Here is a 16,465-nt window from a genome sequence, read left to right as displayed (position 1 = left end):
TTATCTTTCTCTATCCCTCCCACCCACTTCTGAGATAATCAGGTAATCCTCATCCCAGCTTGACATTAATTCATCTAGAAAACATCAGTTTTTGAAAGAACAGATACAAAAATCAACTTCTAGAACGTTCTACACTTGAAAGAGTAGAATGGTATTGCAGAAGTTTTAAGGGATGTTGTATTGCTCACCATAAGGAGTATTTTTTGAGCTGGTATTAATATGTTATCCTACTTCGCTATTCACAGATGGACAATTCCTGCTACTTATCAGTTTATACACAACAATTAGACTCCCTTCTGATGGGAGTAACCCTGTGGGTCCTAAGTCATGCTGGAAGCACAGGTATAAGCCAGATCTAGAACTTAGAGATTGATAGCAGTATATGTTAACATGCAGATAAAACTAGGAATGGAAAGTATACTGATGCCCCATTAGCTAAAGCAGACTGGCTGGCTCAAACTGATCAGTATGGTAAGATGGAAAGGGAGAACAACAGTATCATTCAGAATAACCTTACAAAGGCATTGTAACTTTTGGAATTTTCTTACTGCATTCCTGATTTAAAATACTATCTGAATGAACTGGATAGATCGTGTATACTAATCTTACATGACAAAATCTTAGTTTCCAGAACTATTTATTCTTCACTAAATGAAAAGCAACTTAGAAACTTTTTTTTACCTGGATCTATTCCAATTAGACTTTCTAGATCTCTTATCCTTTTTACTGCTGCAGCTGATACAATGCTGTAATACAAAGGACTTTGAGAAATGCAGTGGACCTCAGGGATTTCTTTCAGGTAAGCTTCAGCATCTTCGTTTTTCTGGTCAGTAATAAACATGCAGCCAGGGGAATGAGTGAAAGCTAGTGGAGATTCTAAAATAGATGAAAGATTTCCACTTACTGTTAATAATAATAACAACAACAACTAATCAAAAAATCATTAAAATGACAAAAATTATGAAAAGCTACATCATTAAACATGAATGTTGTCTCCATCACATAAGTCTTAATAAAACAAAACACTCAAGTGACACATGGGGTGCATCCCCATGAGCATGTATATTTGTGCTGCTGCTAGTTGTCCCCGGGGAAATGCCCCTGTTCACACTCTGGAGTGCAGTAAATTGCCCCAAATGGGGTAGGAGAGGCTGGGGCCAGCACCTGGGCAGGACCAGAAGCCTTACCCAAGGCCCCAGGGGCCTCGTAGGGCTGCAACGGCAGTGATCCAGGCATGTGGAGCCTGAGCGGTGGCCAGAGTATGGCTCTAGCTGATCAGGCTCCAGTTACAGGCAGTACATGCTGCAGTCACATGTACCACCTCACTTTTTTTCTGCCCTGTTTTGTTTTTGTTTTGTTTTTGGGGGGGAAGGGGATGGGGGATGATACCAGGAGTTGTAGTTACCTAATTTTACTCTGCAATGCAGAACCTATTCATGTGTGCTGTGTGCATTTTGTGGCAACACAAAAGCCTTTGAGGTGCCACAAAGTGCACATTCTCACTTGTGGAGGCACAGCCAAGGAGTCCAGTGAAGACCAACAAAAATGACTAGGAGCCTCAGAAGCAGGACTTAGGTAGAAAAGCTGAAAGAGCTAGGGTTATTTAGGCTGGAGAACAGAAGACTGATGGGGGATTTGATAACAAACTTAAAATACCTGAAGGGTGATTACAGAAAGGATGGAGATGGCCCTTCTGTGTGGCTGCAGGAAACAGGACTAGGAGCAAAGGACTCAAGCTGCAGCAGAGGAATTTTAATTTGGAGATTTGGAGGACCTTTCTAACTATGAGGATGTTTAAACATTAGGCTACCTAAAATAAATGTGGAATCTCCACCCTTGGAAATATTACAGAGCAAGTTAGAAAGATTATTTGGCTGGAATGGTATACTCAAGGATAGAGGTGCACTGGTACATCAGGCCATATCGTATCAGCACCAATAAAAGGAAAACGAAAATTATTGGCAATCAGCTTTTTTTGGCTGATGCTGCTGATAATGTCACCGATAAATGCTGCATGCATGGGTGCAGCTGCAGCATGCATGTGGCCAGGAGTGCAGCCCGGCAGCTTGGAGAGCAGTGCCCAGGCAGTAAGTCTGTTAGTGGGGAGAGAAGGGGATTGTGTGTGTGGCGGGGGAAGCAGATGGAAGCTCCCATGGTGAGGAAAGGAGTGGGGCAGGGGCAGGCAGGGCTAAATTAATCCTCTAGTGGGCCCTAGGCAAACAAACTTGTGGGCCCCAAATTAATACTGTATATTCATATTACTTTTTTCACTCAATAAATTATAATTTGTAAAATGAGTACAACCGGGCTCCTTCTTCACTTAGGGCCCTAGGCATGTGCCTAGTTTGGCTATGTGTTAATCCAGCCCTGGGGACAAGTGCTTCATGGGCGGGGACGGGCATGGGACAGAGCTGCAAGCAGATCTTGGGGGGGCAGCTCCCACCAATATCTGCACCCTCAGTGGAAGCATAGGAGGGCATGTGCCCTCCAGATCTGTGTGTGGTGAGGGCAGGCTACTATGGGCTGGGGTGGCACCAGGCTCTTCCTGGTGTGGGGGGTTGGGCCAGGGCTATGCTTGGGGCAGGCAGTGGCAGCACTGGGAGGAATGGTTCAGGGAGGCTATGGCCACCCCACAATTTGCTGTAGCCCCCTCCCAAACCCCATCCCAGCACCACACCACCCACCCTAAGCACAGCCCTGGCCTAACCCCCCACCAGGAAGAGCCTGGTACCACCCCCAGCCCTAGCCTGCAGTGGACAGCGCACTCTCACCCTGCACACAGATCCAGGGGGCATGTGCCCCCCCATGCCTCCCTTGGGGGTGCACACAGCAGTGGGAGCCACCCTCCACTCCCTGCAACCCCAAATGAGCCGCTCATGGCTCCATCCTGTGCCTCACCCCACCTTGTCTGGGCAGTGCCTGCCTCTGCACCTGCCCCAGCCCCACTCCCTCCCTCACCATGCCCCCCTGAATGCTACTTCCCTACGCCCACCCCTTCCCTGCAACAGACTTACCAGCCAGATGCTGCTCTCTAAGCTGCTAGGCTTGCATATTGGCAATCACATCAGTATATGCTGATATGGCTCATTAATAGTCAGCCATTCATATTGACCCCAAAAATCTTTATCGGTGCACCCCTAGTCAGGTATGATCTTGCCTTGAGCAGGTGACAGGACTAGATGACTTCCTAAGGTCCCTTCCAGCCCTACTATCATAGGATCCTACAATCCTATGAAGGGTATAAAGGAAACTAATAAAAGTAAATTTTATATACAATTGTTTATATTGGTACAAAACAACAGCTCTTTTTGTTCAGCCACCATAAGATAGCTGTTTTCTTACTAGCATTGCAGCAGGTATTGATCTTGAGAAACGAACTGTGTACTTATGGATCAGATAATGCATTTTGCATTTAAGAAATATCTACATGAAAATGAATATGAATAATACCTGGTTTTACATTTTCAAAAGTAAATATGTTTTGGTATCCAGCTTGAGTAACTTAGGGCCTGACAGAGGCACTGAGCACTTTAACTTCCCATTTAAGTCCATCAGAATTTGGACCCGTGTTATTCAATTTTTAGATATTTTCAGTTGGAAAAAATTGGTAAAACATATAGCGCACAACTGTAAGCACAATACCAGGCTGTGTTACTGAGCTCATTTTTTGAATGCCCCTAAAAAGATGCTGAATCTTATTCTTTGTTGTCTTACACAGTGTAGTCATTTAGGTTAGTAACTAATACAGCCATTTTGATTTGGAAGCATGTCCTGTACACTCATTTTGCAGTGCTATAAATTACTTTACAAGGTGGCACTGCAGAAAAAAAAATCTGTTTTGTGAAGATGTCAAAGTTATGACATTTCTTTTCATTCCAATTTGGAACAAAACCTTAAAATTTTGTAATTCTTCATAAAATAAATTCTGATATATTTCAGATCAATCAAAACATTTGTTTCGACTCAGATTAAATATTTTACTTGATTTTGAATTGCTATAATGAAAGAACAACATTCAAAGAAATGAGGTTTCAAAATAAGAAATCTTATTCTGGTGTTGAATGCTAAAAACAATGTCTGATGCTTTGACATTAATACTAACTCTTCTATTTCACACACAAAAAAATTCTCAGTAATAAACTATTAGTTCCACTGAAGTGGAAATAGCTTTATCCAACATTTTCTAACTAGCATAAAGCAGGGCAATGGAAATGAAACCCAATAACCACATCACGCTAATTAGAAATGCGTAATGAAAACTATGTAAAAATGAACTTCAATCTAAAAATTCTATTATATACAGTACGTACTGCAGTTACTGATTGCTTCCATTCCTGTTACTCCACAGGCCCAAAACACTGGAACATCCCCAGGATGAGGCTGTACTGGATCTCCATAGTCTGGGTTGGAAAAGTCTTGGATTCCTAATAAGCCTATAATTAGTAAACAGTAAAGCCACATTACATTCTAGTTAAGCAGCAGTGGTATGGAGCCAAGCTTACCCAGTGGCACTGATCTGGAATTGAAACAATAACAATCCCAAACCACATCCAGAATTCCATAGTTTTCCTTTTGTGTGCATGGCCTTCATACCTGTCTTAGTACTGTACTCCTTAAATTACCTTTTCCAGTTTTATCATCGTAACATATGGATTATGAGGTTTTTTTGTTTTTCTATGTGTCAGCTCACTCTGCTTCTGGAACAAGAAAACCCACGGGCTTCTCTGAGTACTAAACTTCCCAGGAAACATTCTTATAATAGCTTAACTACCAGTTCACTGAAGACCTATACTCATAAAGTTCTGATAGCTTATTCAGATTTCCCAGTTGAATATGTTCTCTGCACCAGTCTAGATTGCTGTAGGTCAAAAAAGCAGGCTGGACAAAGAAATAGGCCACGCTCATTGTGGATTATTCCATATGCTATTACATTTCACTGCTATGAAATTGTTCTGCCGTTCAACTAAAATTTTCCTTTGCTTGATTCAATCATTATAGGTATTATTCTGGACCACAGCTCCAAGTGTACATTCTTCAGATACTTGCATTTCTGCAATCCCTCCACTCGTTTTGGAATTAATTCAAGTAGGCAATACATATTACTATTTCAGTTTCTTGTAAGATCTAATGGCTCCTTTATAATTTTTTGGTCTTCTCCAAACAGCAATTTGGAGCTAACTTTCTAGGAATTAAATAACCAGACTTGTATGTACTGTTATAACTACTGTGTTATCAGTTCCATGTTCTATGATGTGATCCCTTGGCACATACAGCCTAAAGCTACACCTTTTTTTTTTTTTCGAGCCAGATCAAAAAAAAAATTGTTTTCTGCTAGCACCTTTGATAGATTACTTTGCGAACTTAATCATCTTATTAAATTGTTTAATGTTTCCCCACAAGAATGAGCTTACATTTGTTAGTATTGAATAATGTTGATTATAAGTTTGATTTTTCCTGTAGTATTGAGGGTGACAGTTGCGATGGTTCAGGAAAAATGCAATAATGATTTTTGTGGGTTATATCTTTTATTGGACCAACTATATAGTTATGAGGGCTATAGACAAACTTTCAGGCAACTAGTATCCTTCCTCAGGTTTCTGGGTACCCAAAACCTTTTTTATACCCCTCCCAATTATACATTTGGTCTAATAAAAGATAACCCACAAAAATCCTTGTCTCTTACAAAACTCAAATACATAGAGGAACAATGCAAGTCAACTGGATTTCCCCTGTACTTCCTGGTATCTTCCATACAATCTAATTAAAAGTTTTTGAATGCAATTTTGTATTTAAATTTCAAGGTCACTTTGGTTGCTGGCTAGAAAAATGGCATTTAGGGGCTTCCTTTTGGGAATTGGCTTGTAGGTAAAGTAGCTATGCATTACAACAATGCTCCAGGGAGATAGCAAGGGTTAATTGATTTCTAAAAGCCTGTTTGTGACAGTTTCAAGGCCCACTGTGTCTGACACAGGCAAGTGGCAAGCAGATGCACAGGCTGGGAAATTGAAGACGTACCACGCTGTTCCATTAGAGAGGTAAAGGACTCTGCACCATTGGCTAAGTCACAATGCCCCACCACAGAGCACTTGGGATTTCCAGTTTTGGTAGATGGACCAAATTAGGAGAAACCCAAAATAGGATGTGTGCATGTGATGTGAAACAAAGGAATATGTTAACAGGCTAGAATGTAGACAGTATGACAACCACAGGGAGACCAATCAACAATGCCCAAAGATGAGTCATTGGAGGACTCATCTTTGCGTTTTCAGACCAGCAAACCCGAGGCTACCATGGATAGAAGGCACACCACCAGCCCGTCTCACCCATCCCACTGCGGAGCATTGGGGGGGCAGGGGAGGGGGCCTCAGCCTTCAACGTCCAGGCTGCTGATATCTGACATTCAAGAAAGAACCTCAGGAGTGACGTTCATGTTGCCAGATGTACCTTGACTCTGTGAACCTGGGACTAGTAGATATAGAATGGTTTGCATTATTCTTATCCACTATCACTGTGTGTCAATAACATTTGCCTATTATCGAATGGAAAAAATTATGGTCCATCTGAGGGTTTGGGCCTGTTCAGATCAAGGTATCTAGGTCATAAATCCAGTGCCAACATTAGAGACACTATAGGTATCCAAGTACATAGCTCCCCATGCTGCTACTTACTGATACCCCTTTTCTGGGAGCCTTCTAATGATGGACAGTGTTTGTACATAAGCTAAATTACATAAATATTTACAAGTTTAAATTGAATCCTTTATCAAAACCAAATAGACTACTTCACTACTTCCCCTGTACCAGACATTCACTTCTTTATCCAACACGCTCTCTGTGCTTAGTCACTTCAAAACTTGCATTTTCAGTTAAAACAAGTCAGTGGTTACCTACCTACCTATCTAAAGGTCAGAGTTTGTTTGTTTCTTTATTTCTTTTAAGAAGAATGTATTATCCCACCATTTTCTATCATTTTCTCCTTAGATTTAAGCAACACAGACAAAGTATTAAATAAATGGAAAGTACACTGACCAGCATCACCAATGTGAACTGGTGCTCCATGCGACTCTTTCAATGGATAAGTTGCTAGCACAACTGCTTCTAATTTGTCTTCAGGAATGGGTCTCATTGTGACCACTAAGTTGCAGCAAAAAGTAGCAACACTGTGGCAAGGTACATCTGTCTGATAAAATGTAAAAAGGACCCAGGATGTTAGCAAGAATCTGCCTGAAGACTAATTTTCAGTTAAAAAAACTACTACAATATATGCCACTTTATCACATTCACATATTTCAATTGTTTGCATAATTCCTCATAGGACAAAATGTGTCCTAGCTGTTCAGTCATTTTTTCCTGCTTATTTGCATTTTGGCTTTGAGTATATTTCAATTTATTGAATAAGCCAAAAAAGTGTGTGTGTGTGGGGGGGGGGGAGACCCCAAAGCACCCAAATATTGCTCAGTTGAATAATGTAAAGAGTGTATAGTGGACAGAGAGAGATTTCTACTCACAACAGAATTTATATAATGTCTTGTATTCAAAACCTTTATCTAACTTTATCTCAACTATATAGCTGGTCCAGTAAAAGATAAATCACCCTAAGAAATCCTTACCTCTCATATCATAAATGTTTCAAATTGTGAAACATTTTTGTAATATGGTGAATTTTGTTGTATCAAGTTAATAAGCACATTCCACCTGGGAGGTATAGTTTGTGTGTTTCCTGTCTTTAACTGCCATTAGCTGCCATATTAAAATACCCATTCAATGGCACAGCTAAAAGAAACAGAATTAAGTTTTTGTGTGTGAGGCTTTCTTTCTTAATTTGACCATAGGCACATGGTCAAATTAGAGGGTACAATGGGGCCTAAGATTCAATTGAGAATTGCTGTTCAGTTGTATGATTGTACAACTGAACAGCTATAATTTTCAATGTATTTCTAGAAAGTCTGACCTGACCAAAAAAAGTGTGAAACAACTTGAAATGCTATCTTAGGGCACTTGTACATGTAATGGGGGTTTAGTCCCCTAAACTGATATGGTGGGTTTTTAATGGCAATAATTAAATATTTGCACCATTTCAAAGTAGGGGCTTAAATCACTGCTATAGTGAGGGGCCCAATTTTTTTTCCTTCTTTTTCACAGAGCCTGCCCACATCTCCTGCAGTGGGATGGCAAGCTGCCGGCGGGCTGAGGCCCCTGAGCTGTGGGGGGCCCCAATCCTTCTTTCAGTGGCAGCAGCACCCCCAGGACTGCCCAGATGAGTTGGTAGTGGGTGGGTTCTGCCCCAGCTCAGGCTCAGGGAACAGTTGGATTGGGCCAGGTGCTACCTCTGAGCCAGGGCAGCACTAACCTGCTAGCCACTTGCTTGGGCAGCCCTGGGGGGCACTGCAACCATGGAGGGAAGGACCAAGGCCCCCCCACAGCTCAGAGCCTGCCAGAAGCTCACCCCCTGGCTGTGGGAGAGGCAAGCAGGCTCTGCAAGGGAAAAAAAGGATCAGACCCCTTGCTGCCGCTGAGGGCCCTGGGCCTTTCCACCACAGTGGTGGTGCCCCACACCGGCGGCTGGGGGGGGGCATGGCAGTGACAGGAGCACAGTGATGGCAGAGGGAGCGCAGCAGTGGTAAGCGGGGAGCTCCTGCACATGCCACCAGTGCTGTCAGCAGTGGCGGGGGGTGGCAAGCGCTGACCAGGGGTTGGCAACCACCTGCAGACTGCACCGACAGCATTGGTGGCACCTGTGGTCAGTTGCTGTTCATATCACTGGTGGCATCTGCGGGTGGTCAGCAATTGCTGCTGGCCACCACCAATGCTGCCAGCAGTGTCTGCAGTCGGTCGCTGACCCCTGGTCAGTGCTCATCACCCCCCACCACAGTGCTGACAGCACCGGCGGCATCTGCAGGAGCTCTCCACTTACCACTGCTGCGCTCCCTCTGCCATCACTGTGCTCCTGTCACTGCCATGCCCCCCCAACTCCCAGGGGCATACATCATTCATGCAGGTGCTGCCCCAGCTCAGAGGCAGCACCTGGCCCGATCCAAACCTAAGCTGAGGCAGCACCCACTCACTAGTAGCCCACCCGTGTGGTCCCAAGGGGTGCTGCCACCGTGTAAGGAAGGACTAGGGGCACCCCACAGCCCATTCATACTGCCAGCAGCTTGCTCACTGGCCGCAGGAGATGCGGGCAGGCTTTATGGGCAAAAAAAAAAAAAAAGTATCAGGCTTCTCACCACTTCTGCCTTCAGCCCACCTTTCCTATGGCAGGGCAGGGGGAGGGGGGAAGAAGGGGGAGCTGTCAAAAGGCTGCAACATTACAAATAGCTACATTGCAAACCAAAGTACAAGCTGATGTGGTTTAGTTTGCAATGTAACAACTCATTTAAATTGTAACCCCCCCCCCACACAGGTGTACAGAGTGACTCAAACTGCAAAAAATGGCCAATTTTTCATCATGTGTACAAGCACCCCTAGGATCAGGAATTATACTACCTGATTCTGGTGCATCTCCCCTCCCTTCTGTTTACTGGCATAGTCCACTTATTTGCATAATTTTGTTAAGAGAAAATGGCCATGTAAATAAAAAGGAATCTACTATATTGAAAGTGAAAAGGGGCACCATTTATGATATAATTTAAATGCTCTTGTGAATTTTGTTTCTTGCATCCAATTAAAATAATCAGTTTTTCACAACAATCATTAGTGCAGAAACCAAACAAACCGCTCTTTAATTCTTATTAGCAAGATGCATCATACTGAAACATTCTGAATCATTTTAAAGTCTAAATCCATATTCAGTACTTACAGTATGCAACTTGGCAAGAACATATATTTCAGATAGACTTTCTATGGTAGACCTAGTGCTATATTTTTACAGGAGGTTAATAAAAGCACAGTCACAGACTGACGGGCCCAAACCATTCTTGCATCCTAGAATAAAAGGAAACTATAATCCAGCCAAACTCCTATAGAAGTGCAGAGGTCAAACCCACTGATGCCAGGTGCCCAATACTAGTAATCTCATATTATCATAGTAGGAATACACAAGTTTCATAGGGCCATTGTCTTTTGTGATGCAAAAGAGACGCCACAGATTGACCTGAAGGAATGTTAAGGTCCTGACTATCAGGATGTTGATGAGTCATTCCTATTCAGAAAAACAAGTCTAGATAAAATGGCACTCAAGAAGTGGTAAACAAATTATATTATCTGCATGGGAAATATTTAAACACCATTAGATTTCAGTTATAAAGTACAGAAATATAATTAAGGAGACAGGTGCCACACAAAGGGTCTATGTTAATTTTATATTATTATCATGTTGACAATACTGCAGTAAAGATGTTTTCCTAATTCTAGAAAGTAATCCTGCTTTACAAATCACTGCATGTTTTTCCTTCAAGCTGAAGTTTCACACAAGGTCTCAATAACGAGTGATATTTTTTCTCTTCATTGAGAAAAAAAAGTCAGTGAGCACATCTACACGAGATGTTTACTGCACAGTTGACTAATTAACTGCACACTAAAATGTCTTAGAATCTACATGTGAGCCCCTATTAGGGCACACGAAACTAATAAACTCTGTAGCAGGGTAGTACTTTTATTTGTAAGTACTACCCTGCTGCAGAGCTTTTCTGTGTGCAACAGTGCATGGGTAGATGCTGTCCCAGCAGGCTGGAGCATGAGAGTGCTTCAGTGAGGGGCTAGCCACCAGGTAGCCCCTGCACTGAAGCACCCGCATACTCCAGCCACTCCATAGCACATGGATCCGGGTTGGAGCAGCCCTGGGCTGGCAGGCTGACCCCCACCAGGCATCCTGACAGCCCAGGCTGCTCTGACCAGACTCCACATGCTGCACATGAATAAACTCTGGAGCAATATGCTCCAGAGTTTTTTGATCCTGGGTGTACAGTCAAATGGCATGCCTGGGAGTGAAAAAACGCCAGAGCAATAAGCTCAGGAGTTTATTCATTAACATTAATCACATGTGTAGATGCAAATTATTGCCTAGTAGAGCTACACTTTGAGCGGCCTGAAAAAGCATGCAAAGATACTAAAAATGGTTTCTTAATCATTAACTTTGTATTTATTGGACATGGTCATCACTGCAAGTTTTTACAGAAAAATGTGCCAATACAATTGACTGAATGTAGATGTAATTTAATGACTTTCTTACCTTATACATGCTTACATTACTTTTCTGCTCAATATTCCTTACAGGAACACCAGCTTTCTGGACTGCCTTTTCAAATGAGAAGCTGCAGCCTAAGTAGAAAGTCACCATGTCTTTAAGCTGGTCAGAATACTCCTTCAAACTTGTCAGAGTTCCAGTACAAAGTCCATACTCGTATATTCTGTACTGCAGGCAATCAGTTCTAAGTGGCGTAAAGGAACAGTCTATCAGTTTCACAGTTGTCCCAGACTTTAAGTAGAATGAAACATTATAAGAAGAAATGCTGGTTAATCAACATTAATGAAACATTAAAAGCACAGGATTTTTCCTGTTCTGTCCATTTTGTTTTCCTTTCTGGTGCCAGTCTAGGTCACAAGAATAGAAAAGTCTGTGTGTTCCACACATTTGCTACAGAAAGCCAGAAACTGGGTACATGTGATGAAGCGAAATGCACTTTTTGCTGTGAACAGGTGAAAGCCCTAGAAATCCCCCATTTTGCTCAATAAAATGTTTAAGAGACATTGTTTAAGTTCTGTCTCCTGTTTTGACCACTTGCTTCAGAAGTCCTTCTAATTCCCAGACTATTCCAAGTAACGCAGAGTCACCATGTTAGTACTGGTATTGAATAAAATTAGGAAGAGGGAATACTGGTAGGGAATACTGTCAGCTGACTCTCAGCTGAGAGATCTTTGATCTACTGGAAGATCTTTGCAACTAAACAAAACTTCTTTTTTGCTGTCAGTGAAACATTGACATTATGATAAGGATCATTTTGTCAAACTGGCAAAATGTTAAGTCTATTACACCAATGTAGTCAATTGACTGTTGTAACTGAGAAGAAATAAAGCTTATTGTATACAATTCTGTGGCTGGCCTGTACTCTAGAAAATGTTATTGTCCAATTAATCCTAGCTTTCACTTAGACCTTGTGACAGAGTCATGTCCACACCTACCTAATGTCAGAATTGCTGCTCAGAGAAGGGCATTTCCAGTCACCAGGCTTGCTTCTGTACAGCAGTGGCAGAGGCCCATTATTTGCTCGGCAAAACTTTTCAAAGTTGTCAGCAAGGGATTTATGCAAGATTACAACATTTGCCTGCTTATAGCCTAAAATTTTATAAGAAAAAATGATCAGTTCTAAATTCAATTTGTATATATTTTACAGTATGATTTCTGTATGGATCTTACCTAGGGATTTTTTCTTTCCCAAAAAATCCCCTTTTATTATTTATTTTTAAACTATAAAGGTAGGCTACTAAACTTAAAAATTAACTCCTAGATATACACTCAATTGACAGTGCCCATTGCAGTCATTTCAGTTTTTGAAATACTTAGCATTCACATTTAATATTTTAGACCAGGGTTGATATATTTTCTTTAATTAGCTATTTTACGAGGAAACTTGGACTTTACAAAGGGGCTATTTGCTGAAACAGCCTGGCAAATCACAATGCTATGAAACATCTTATTTGATGTAAATGTTGGCATAAAAACACTGTAAGGTATCTTGTATATTCAGCATTTTTCTAGGCCTGACAAAACCGTGATGCAAGGCACATCTAATGAGTAAATAACTGCCTATATTTTTGGTATATGGCTCTTTTTTTCCCCAAAAACAGGAGGGTATTTCCTGGTAAAGAAAACATATTTGGGTTGCAATTTAGCACAAGAAGTTGTAGTCCAAGAGTTACATTTTGCCTGTTAGACATGAGGAAGCAAGATTTGCCGGGTAATATCTTTCATTAAACCAACTGTTTACTTGGGAGAGATGTTAGACAAGCTTTTGAGCACAAAATGTCCTCCTTCAAGTCTGGGAAAGAGGCAGGTACAATTTATGCTAAATACCAGGTATAGAAATTTAAATAGACATTCAACTTTAAATAGCTATTCTATATTAAGCAGCTGAGGTTTTTTTTCATATGTAAATACTAATGACCAAAAATAGGGATACAGTCAAGGGATCTAATTTGATCTGTGCTGTAAATAACATACAGATTAAGAATTCCTAACCATGTTATTAGCACAGTCATATATTGTATTGTCTTGAGATAAATTCTTATTATGTTATCTGTTAGAGATCTGTAAGTAAAAGGCCAGATGGCACGTCGTATTTGCCTTAAATTATTATAGTGTTGTATCCAAGTTGCACCAATTCTATTGAAATATCTGAAATAAAATATCAGTTTTTAAAGAATAAAATACAAAATAAGTTAATATCATAGACTTGTTCTAAACTGACAGAGGACAGTTTTAAGATTTTATTTATTCTGACCTTAAAGAACAGAAAAGCAATAGTGAAAAATGAAGCAAGCATATTTATGTACTGAACTGCCCCACAAGCCAGCCTCCAGGGAACATTCTGCACAGAAATACATTTTATTACTACATACAGGTATTAAATAGACATATTTTATTAGTAAGTAAATGTGCTAAATTTATTACTAAATAAATATAATATTAAATTAAAATAGTCCCTCATCACTCACCATGAAATCCACTGGCATTCCTGTTCACTGAAAATATTCCAGAATGCATAAATCTGTTTTAATTCAGTAGGACTGAAAATGTCCACATATGGCTTAAAAACACTAATCACATCATCTGACATACTGTATCCAGAGACTGTATAAACCTACTATAAATTCAGAATATGCTATTTAAGTGTCTTGTACTTAAAACAACTTAATCCATCCTCTTCTGACCCATCCTTAGTATTTTTTAAGCTAAAAAGTATTTCAAGGATAAGTATTTTTCCTTTCCAGATCAAACAAATTCTTAGATGACAAAAACAAAATGCAGATGTATCCTTCAGGTAGATGAAATGCTAGCAAAATTGGGTGAGCTAACCAACTCGCACATTAATTTGGTGTATTATTTGGTTGCTCTCTCTCTCAAGACAAGTTTTGGAAGCCTTTCTATTTCTCTTTTGTAGAATGACAAGAAGGACTTGGGCATGTCAGTACACCATTTGTAAATATAAGATTCTTTAAGGGATTCTGAGATATTGCCAATTATGTGCATTTCAAAATCTCCAAATAACAGGGTTAAAAGCCCAATTTATATTTAAACTAAATATTTTGTTCATAAGTAGCAAAAACATGCTCTCTGAAGATTTAAAACAGATACATTAATAAATATATATATTTAAAATATATTTAGAGCAAGTTGTAATTAAATAGCGTTAAATATTTGTATGTATATTGATCAACTTAGTGGTTACTTCATGCCAAAGGAAAAGATAACTATAATGTCAAGATTCAAAACTATGTAATTATCTCACACGAGCCTTAAAAATAGAAAGAACTCATCCTCAGTGGTAGGTTTGGCATGTTATAGCTATGACAGTACAAGAAACAAGAGAGAGGAAAGGGTTTTTATGATAACTTTTATTGAACCAGTTGCATAGAAAGTCTCTCACAACTTATACAGTTGGTCCAATAAAAGTCTTCACACACAAAAAAAGCAATCCTGGCCTTTTATTCTCAGTGGGTGCATCTACACAAGGCATTTACTGCACATATACCAATTAGCTGCACAGTAGAGGTCTTGGCATCTACATATGTACCCTTATGAGGCTGGAGTAAACTTAAATTTACTTTGCAAATATAAATACCATCCTGCCAAGGAGAAAAACTTTGCAGCAGCACATGTATAGACACCAGAGGGGCTGACTGGGGCATGAAAGTACTTTAGTGTGGGGGCTGCTTGCCAGCAAGCCCCATGCTGAAGCTCCCTTGCACCTCAGTCAGCTCCTCCACAGCACACTGAGCTGAGGGGAACAGTCCCAGCTGGCAGGCTGACCTACTAGCCAGGGCTGCTCTGACCCAGCTCCATATGCTGTGCATGAATAAACTCTGGAGCTTATTGCTCCAGAGTTAATTGCTTCCAGGTGCACAGTCAAACAGTGCACTAAAGAGCAATAAATCTCAGCTTAAACTACCCCGGAGTTTATTGCTGCACATTAATAGCACATGTAGATGCACCCAGTTACATTACCAGAGCTGTGTTTCAAGGCCTTAAACCTTCATTCATTTTCTTTTTTACAGCTGGAGTGGTGTAAAGCAGCATTAGTGCTAAGTAAATCAAGTTAAGTGTTGACCACTTTTTCATATTAATGATCTGCATGACATTTGTTGCAAGGCATATGAATCAGTTTCCTCACTAAAATCCAAGTTAAGGAACTACTTTCTGCCTATCTTTCTCCCATGTTTTGGTTTAAAATCCCTTCCACTCATATCTTGCAAAGACTGATCATTGAACTACTTATGATAGTAAAGCTGAGCACATGCATAAACTTTGGCATGCATAAACCTGGCCCATAAGTCTCCTTGGACTTCAGTTTGGTCAAAATTTCATCCTTAGTATGCTGTGCAGTGTTGTTTTAGCTTGATTTATTTTTGTTTTGTGTGTTGTATGCTTTTATCTGTAAAACATATATGTAACTAAACCCTGAGTAGAAGTTTATTAAACAAAATAGCATATAATGTATTAACCCTTTTATTAATAAATATATATAAAATAAAATAGAAAAAAAAATAAAAGAACATTCAATTTGCACAGTGAAGAACTCAGAATGTAGAAAATGTCAGAATTAGGCTGGTCTGTATTTGGGCACCTTGTGTGTATGCTATGCAAAATAGTCTTTAATTATATTACAACTTTTTTTTTCTGCAAGGCTCCTCTGTAACCCACTGCACAAAATAGGTGATGCTCACTGACTGAGCATCTATTCCACATTTAGCCTTATCTTCATTGTTCAGTGCGTGTCCCTCTCCTTATTTACTACATGCTGTTGAAAATTGATTTGAATATACTTATATGTGCTCATTATTACAGCATCAGAATGCTTCACAAAATGTACTTATTTTGACAATAACCCGCGAGGTGAGAGATTACCATAATCTCCTGTAAAACAGGACTCCCAGGCTGCATTCAGGTGAATGCAGCCATGCCACTAGTTCTGTTGTTCTCCATGCTGCAAAGGAGCAACATGGAAGAGTTTTTGACCCCTGGATATCCATCCCAGTACTGGACCCAGACTCCCCTACCCCACCTGGAGTAACTTGCCACAAGCCAGCACACACGTGGCACAGGCATTCCCCAGGGACAACTAGCAGTGGCACAAGGTGTACCACCAGTTGTCCCCAGGGAATCAAATGTCCACACATGTCTGGACACAGCCTTAAGGTATTAAAATCAAATATGTTCACTAATTCTGGGTGCCCAAATATCAGAGTGCTTAATATTCTGAAGGACTTTATATATTCAGAGCACAGCTCCTGTAACTTCAGTTGCGGCT

At 40.5% G+C, this 16,465-nt stretch overlaps 1 protein-coding gene across 3 annotated transcripts in view; it reads right to left on the bottom strand.

Annotated features, from left to right (window-relative positions):
* Nucleotides 1–16,465, bottom strand: part of CUNH14orf159 (chromosome unknown C14orf159 homolog) — a 49,417-nt gene that overhangs the window by 30,372 nt on the left and 2,580 nt on the right. For 2 of the 3 annotated variants that reach the window (XM_019552408.1, XM_019552410.1), the window contains exons 3-7: nucleotides 12,120–12,273; nucleotides 11,170–11,368; nucleotides 7,029–7,179; nucleotides 4,311–4,433; nucleotides 682–876 (exon numbers count right to left, since the gene is read on the bottom strand). In XM_019552408.1, the coding sequence (XP_019407953.1) occupies nucleotides 682–876; nucleotides 4,311–4,433; nucleotides 7,029–7,179; nucleotides 11,170–11,368; nucleotides 12,120–12,273 (822 nt within the window). The remainder of the gene's footprint in view (nucleotides 1–681; nucleotides 877–4,310; nucleotides 4,434–7,028; nucleotides 7,180–11,169; nucleotides 11,369–12,119; nucleotides 12,274–16,465) is intronic. The other variant, XM_019552411.1, reaches the window with a different exon arrangement.

The sequence above is a fragment of the Crocodylus porosus genome, unplaced genomic scaffold (genome assembly GCF_001723895.1).
Source record: "Crocodylus porosus isolate Cpor-Errol unplaced genomic scaffold, CroPor_comp1, whole genome shotgun sequence".
NCBI lineage: Eukaryota > Metazoa > Chordata > Crocodylia > Crocodylidae > Crocodylus > Crocodylus porosus.
Note: the sequence above shows the minus strand (reverse complement) of the source record. Positions and strands in the feature narration are given on the sequence as shown.